The sequence below is a fragment of the Vitis riparia genome, chromosome 18, assembly GCF_004353265.1.
Source record: "Vitis riparia cultivar Riparia Gloire de Montpellier isolate 1030 chromosome 18, EGFV_Vit.rip_1.0, whole genome shotgun sequence".
In the NCBI taxonomy this organism is placed as follows: domain Eukaryota; kingdom Viridiplantae; phylum Streptophyta; class Magnoliopsida; order Vitales; family Vitaceae; genus Vitis; species Vitis riparia.
The window spans coordinates 10,490,564-10,496,563 of record NC_048448.1 but is presented as its reverse complement, the minus strand read 5'-3'; the positions used below and the strand labels follow the sequence as shown (position 1 = coordinate 10,496,563).

At 32.1% G+C, this 6,000-nt stretch overlaps 2 protein-coding genes across 2 annotated transcripts; both read right to left on the bottom strand.

Annotated features, from left to right (window-relative positions):
- Window positions 1–3,459: 3,459 nt before the first annotated feature.
- Window positions 3,460–4,020, bottom strand: LOC117905395 (anthocyanidin 3-O-glucosyltransferase 5-like). The gene has a single exon (XM_034818324.1). It carries the CDS (start codon window positions 4,018–4,020, stop codon window positions 3,460–3,462), a length of 561 nt encoding a protein of 186 aa, XP_034674215.1.
- On the bottom strand, window positions 3,980–5,931 carry LOC117906108 (peroxisomal membrane protein 11A-like). Its single transcript, XM_034819058.1, has 2 exons — window positions 4,893–5,931; window positions 3,980–4,065 (listed from the first exon to the last, which is right to left on the bottom strand). Exon 1 carries the CDS (start codon window positions 5,694–5,696, stop codon window positions 4,914–4,916), a length of 783 nt encoding a protein of 260 aa, XP_034674949.1. The 5' UTR covers window positions 5,697–5,931; the 3' UTR covers window positions 3,980–4,065; window positions 4,893–4,913.
- Window positions 5,932–6,000: the final 69 nt, after the last annotated feature.

The following is a 6,000-nucleotide window of genomic DNA, read 5'->3' as shown; positions in this document are numbered from 1 at the left end:
TTGTGGGGAAGAAGACAAAAACTTTGGTTTCTTTATTTTCTTCTTTATTGAATATATTGTTTTTAATTTCTTTTGATTTGAATTATGGATTTTTCCTCTATAAGAAGCTAAAAAGCCAACTTGGAGCTTGAAGCATGAAAACCTAAGGTTATAGAAATGATGGGTAAATTATTGGAATAATGAGATTAATTACTGGTTGGGTTACAATTTATCATCCTATCCTTATGAGTTAATTTATGGAACGAGATGGTAGGTTATTATCTAATATTAATGATTCTTGGTAACTATTGATTATTAGTTATCTTGGTTTTCCTTATCGTTATTTGTCTTAAAATAAAACAATATGGAGTAGAAAATGGTTAGAAAGTCAAACCTTAAACCGATAATCAATCTTATTCATTTGATAATTTTATTAATCCATTTTAGAAAAGAAAATTTTGGTTTCAGATACAATTCCGAGTTATAGAGTTCAAGTTGATCACAAGCGGTCAAGAATCTCAAAACCCAAAGATCACTTGACTTAAAAAACTTTTGTTCTCTCTGTTTTTATATCTTGAGTTGGATTGTGGAAAGCTCCATACTTGAATCAATTGAATTAAAAATAAATATTCATTTTGTTATTAATTTAGTTTCTTCTACTTAGTTTCACCTTATAAAAGTTAATTCACATGTTGTTTTTACTTTATAATTTAAATAAAATTGGTTCATTTATTCTAGTATCGACAAATTCCATAAATCAATCTCTTAGAATGATACCCGAAATATTATAAAAGTTGTAGTGACTCTTTCTCTGATTTTTATTATTATTATTATTATTAAAGTTGCCATGTTAAAAGGCTTAATATTTTGATCAATAGAGAAAATCGATCAATTATCATAAAGTAAAATAATTATTATAAACTCAAGAAAGTAACATAATAATTAAACAATATTAAATAAATAATAAGAATGAAAGAATAAATTTGTTATATGTTTTGACTATGAATAATTTTATCACTATGAAATGAAAATTTTGCATAACATTAAGTTATGAAATATTTTCTATATAACTTCTAAATATAAAATTTTGTAATTGTTGATTAATAATTTAATTTTGTATAACTTCTAGTTATATCATAATTAGAAATTCTCTATATAACTTCTAGATATAAAATTGTTGATTAACAAGGTTACTTTATATAACTTTTAGTTAAACAATAAAATTTTAAGAATTGTCTAAAGAGGCCCTACTATGAAATAATTATCAATAGAAAATTTTCATGGTTTCTACTAATGAAAAATTTTCTATAAAGCTTCTAGTAAAACAAAATTAGGATATCAACATTTTCAAGTTTCTAACTTAAGCGTAGAAAATACGGCTTACATAACTTCTAACTATGAAATTCTTTTTTATATACTTTCTAACTATACATTCTATTTTATATATTTTATTGTAACAAAAATATATAAGTTTGTATATAGCTTTAGACTATAAAATATTTATTGTATAGTTTTTTGTTATACAACTTTGATTTATATAACTTTCCGTTACATAATATAATTGAAAAAAATTAGTAATTATATGCCTAACTTCTCGATATGTTTTTATTAAAAATATTTTCTATATAATATTAACACATGTTTTTATATTTAAATAAAATAGAAAATAAAAATAAAAGTGTAATTTTACTTAGAAAAAAAAGATTTTTTGATAATAAGATTTATCTTGTTTTAATCTTTTGCGAATGCTGGTGTTTCAATCTTCCAAAAATATTTTTCTACGAGACTTATATTAGAATATAAAAGAAATAACAAAAAGAAGGAATAGAGGTACGAGAGGACTCTGAGCGTGATTTCTCTGCTATTTATAAAAGTCGGAAATATGACGTAACTTAGGAAAGGGCTAAATTAATGACAAGGGGTGTGGTGTTGGCAACGTGGTCAACAGAGAATACGTACCATCTGCAGTCTCAACTTTCAAGACTTCAACCCGCCCCCACCTGCTACTCGGAGCCAAGACCATGTGGTATTATTGGTGTGAGACGTGTGACGATTAATAAATAAAAAGAGACAGCGAACTAATGAGTGGTTGTCGGACTTGTCTCCATAGTACGATAATTTTAAAAAATTATTGTTATAGAAAAAATTATTATAAATTAATGATAATTTTTACCCGTGAACGAATAAATTTTTTTTTTAATCAAAATCGTCTTTTCAAAAGATGATTTTATTTTCATTTAAAAAAAAATTCAAAAAGAGACGATTTTCCATTAAAAAAAAAATTAATATTTTTTTTAATATTTATTACAAATTATATATATATAAAAAAAAAACCCCAAGGGAGACGAGTTCCCATGAAAAAAATAATAATATTTTATAAAAAAAATCTCAAATTAAAAAAAAATCCTCAAGGGAATTCCCATGAAAAAAATAATAATATTTTTTTTAAAAAAATCCCAAATTATATATAAAAAAAAAATTTCTCAAGGGAAGGGACGAGTTCCCATGAAATATATATATATATTTTAAAAAAATCCCAAATTAAAAAAAAAAAAAATTTCAAGGGAACTCGTCTCTTGAAGAGAGACGAGTTTCTATGAAAAAAATTAATATTTTTTTTTAAAAAATCCCAAATTATAAAATAATAATAATAATAATAATTTTTTTAAACGATTTATAATAAAATTATTATTAAATAATGTGAGTTATATTTTAAATTTAATTACAGATTATATGGGAGTCATATACTGATGATGTCATCTCTGTACTTCTAGATTACTGTACTATTGCCTCTGACTTGTGGTTGACTATTTCACCCTTTATCTGTTTCCACGTAGTGGAGTGACATAGTTTTTTTTATATTTGAGATTTTTTTTAAAAAAAATATTAATTTTTTTTCATGGTTCCCTTGAGGGTTTTTATTTTCTCTATATTTGGGATTTTTTTTTTAAAAAAAATTATTTTTTTTTTAAATATTATTTTTTATAAAAATATTATTTTTTTTTCATGGGAACGTTTCTTCAAGAGACAAATTCCCTTAAGGATATATATTTTTTTTAATTTAGGATTTTTTTTAAATATTAATTTTTTTTCATGGGAACTCGTCTCTTGAAGAAACGAGTTACCTTGAGGATTTTTTTTTTTTTTTAATTTGGGATTTTTTTTCATGGGAACTCGTCTCTTGAAGAGACCAGTTCCTCTTGAGGATTTTTTTTTTTTTTTTTAATTTGGATTTTTTTTATAAAAAAAATATTAAATTTTTTAATGGGAAATCGCCTCTTCTTGGGGATTTTTTTTTTAATTTGGGATTTTTTAAAAAGAATATTAAATTTTTTTAATGGAAATAAAATCATCTTTTCAAAAGACGATTTTGGTTTAAAAAAAAATTTATCCGTTCACCCTCTCTTCTAAGTAGCAAAAACTACCATATATTTTTAATAACTTCTTTTATTACAATAATTTAAGAATAATTTTTTTAAATTACCGTACTATTGAGAAAAGTGCGGTGGTTGTCCAGGTCTCAGCCACTTCAGAAAGGGACTCAAAAGATAGTCCACCTGGTTTCAGTGTGGCCAGGGCACTGCTTTGCAGCTCTCGTACCCTACGCCTCATCTCTTTCCCCTCTTCACCTTCCATCACCAACCTCACCACCCTCTCTATCTCCTCTCGTTCCAATACGTTTTTCCCTTCTCCCACCACTGGACGTGCTGCCACCCCCACCTCTTCCGTCAACATCGTGGCATTCATCCTTGGTTCCGCGTACAACGGCCACGCAATCATGGGAACACCGTGGCTTATGCTTTCCAAGGTCGAGTTCCACCCGCAATGTGAGAGGAATCCGTCGGTGAAGGGGTGGCGGAGCACCGCCACTTGTGGAGCCCAAGACAGGATCACCAGTCCAACTTCTTGAGTCCTTTCCATGAACCCTTGGGGCAGATATGCCTCCGCTTTCATTACATTATTCCCCACGTTGAAAAATGCACCAGATGCACTTCCATGTAGATATTGGCATGTTTTGAGCCTAATTGCCAATACTCCCATGGCTTTAAAAGTCGTCTACATAGGTAAAAGGAATCAATGTGTTCCCTGCAAACATAACATCATGTCAAATAGGCAAAATGCCTCGTGGTCCCAATAAACATAGACCCACATCGGATTGGCTCAATTATAATACCATTTGTAATGGCATACTCCCAACATCTAGATATTATCCATTTTAGACTAATAGTCCTTCATGCCTTTAAAAGATGTCATTGTCAGTTCCTTATTAAATTAGATATCATATACATCCAACTTGGATATCACAAATGAGTCATAAACCTCAAGCTTGACCTTGGCATGGCTCATCGCACATTGAATTGGACTTTCTTGAAAGCTAATTTATTGTTGTATCCTCCCCAATACTCGAATTCATCTTGTTATAAACTATATAGCCCAGTTCTATCTCACCTATTTTGTGAAATGGTCTAATCCTCAAGGTCTTCAAAACCAGTAGGGCCTTAAACAAAGGACCATTCACTCTTAGTATATCTGCTACGGACACCCAGAAGTACATTAAAATTCAGAAAGATTGACATTGATATAATTACTATAATGGATTGAGTGTGAACATGAGTTGCCCATAAAGAAACCTAGAACTCTCCATTTATAGCAAAGATAAATGAGAGTATACCAATGAGAGTCACAAACATATTGACAAACAAAGTTATATTTGAACCACTGCTTGTGTATGATTTTATTCCTCTTTAGAAGTATAACAAACGGAAGAGAATAAAATTTTGTGGGTTCACATTCTATCTCCTACACTGACAGTAGGAGAGCTCTCGCTTGCTCTCTCTACTAAATAGTTTGAATACACTAGCCAGACTGAATTTATAATTCAATAAGAAAGACACAGGGCGAAAGAATCATACCTTGTCAAACCATAATTAGTGTCAGCAAGACAGCCAATTCTTATGAGCACTAATAAGTGCAGATAAAAGCCCAGCAGATGACATCAGAAGCGGCCCTGAAAGCCGCCCCTTTCCGTCCCGAATATCCGCCAACGCCATTAACCCGTCGGCCAAATCTTGAACAATTGACAGCCTCTTCATCAACCTTTTCTCTTTCAATTTTTGAATATTTTTCGCTTCCTCGTCGTACTTAAGTCCTCGGGAAATCGAAATCTCGATGGTCGACAGCAAGCGCGACTCGTCTTCATTGATCCGCTTCAAATCCCTAATTTTCAACGAGATACTCCCTATGTGCCCAACGAACCCAGCCCAAGCACTGATCTTCTGCAAATTACGCGAGTGCTTGGCGTCGATCAAACCCGATTTAACAAACCACACGAACTGTTCGACAAACATGTACAAACCCTCGCCTCCGTAGGCAATGATGGAGAGGATCACATCTTCTTTCGAATCGAAACACGAGTTTCTTAATGCGTTCAAATCTTGAACGAATTTGCCTAGTCTGAAGGCTTTGCGACTCACACCGACGCTGGACTCAAAGCTCTTGAGTCGGCGATTTAGGGTCAAGGTTTCGGGGAGGAGCGAGGAAGCGAGGATGATCTTGGTGGCGTACCTGGAGATCTTTAGAAGCTTGTCGACTCCATCTCTCTTTGCGAGGTAAGCTTCCAGGTGGTTCAAGTAGTCTCTGTCATTGCTTACTGATTTTGTAGTTGAGGATTTAGGGTTTTGCGAAGAAGCGAGATTAGACGGAGCTTTGGTTTCCATTGAGGTTGAGGTACAGAAATTGGCAGGTGTGTAGAGCGCCGAAATTTGCAAATGGAAAAACCCAACTTGTCAAGCAATCCATCGTACCAAACGACGTCGTGGTGGTAGGCATTCTATCCTTATTGGTCAAACCCATGCATTAGGTTATGCAGATTGCAGACACGAAGGCGGCTGCTATGGGTTCTGGAAAACAAAATTTAAGGGATGAAGATTGGAATGGACTCGGGAAGGCGGCCCGTGAGTGGGAGACAAGAAAATCGACCTGTGATACGTTGGATGTGACCGTAATGCGTGCACTTGCCTT

Coding starts and splice junctions, on each gene's coding strand:
- LOC117905395 (XM_034818324.1), bottom strand. CDS start 4,020: ATGGGAGTATTGGCAATTAGGCTCAAAACATGCCAATATCTACATGGA.
- LOC117906108 (XM_034819058.1), bottom strand. CDS start 5,696: ATGGAAACCAAAGCTCCGTCTAATCTCGCTTCTTCGCAAAACCCTAAA.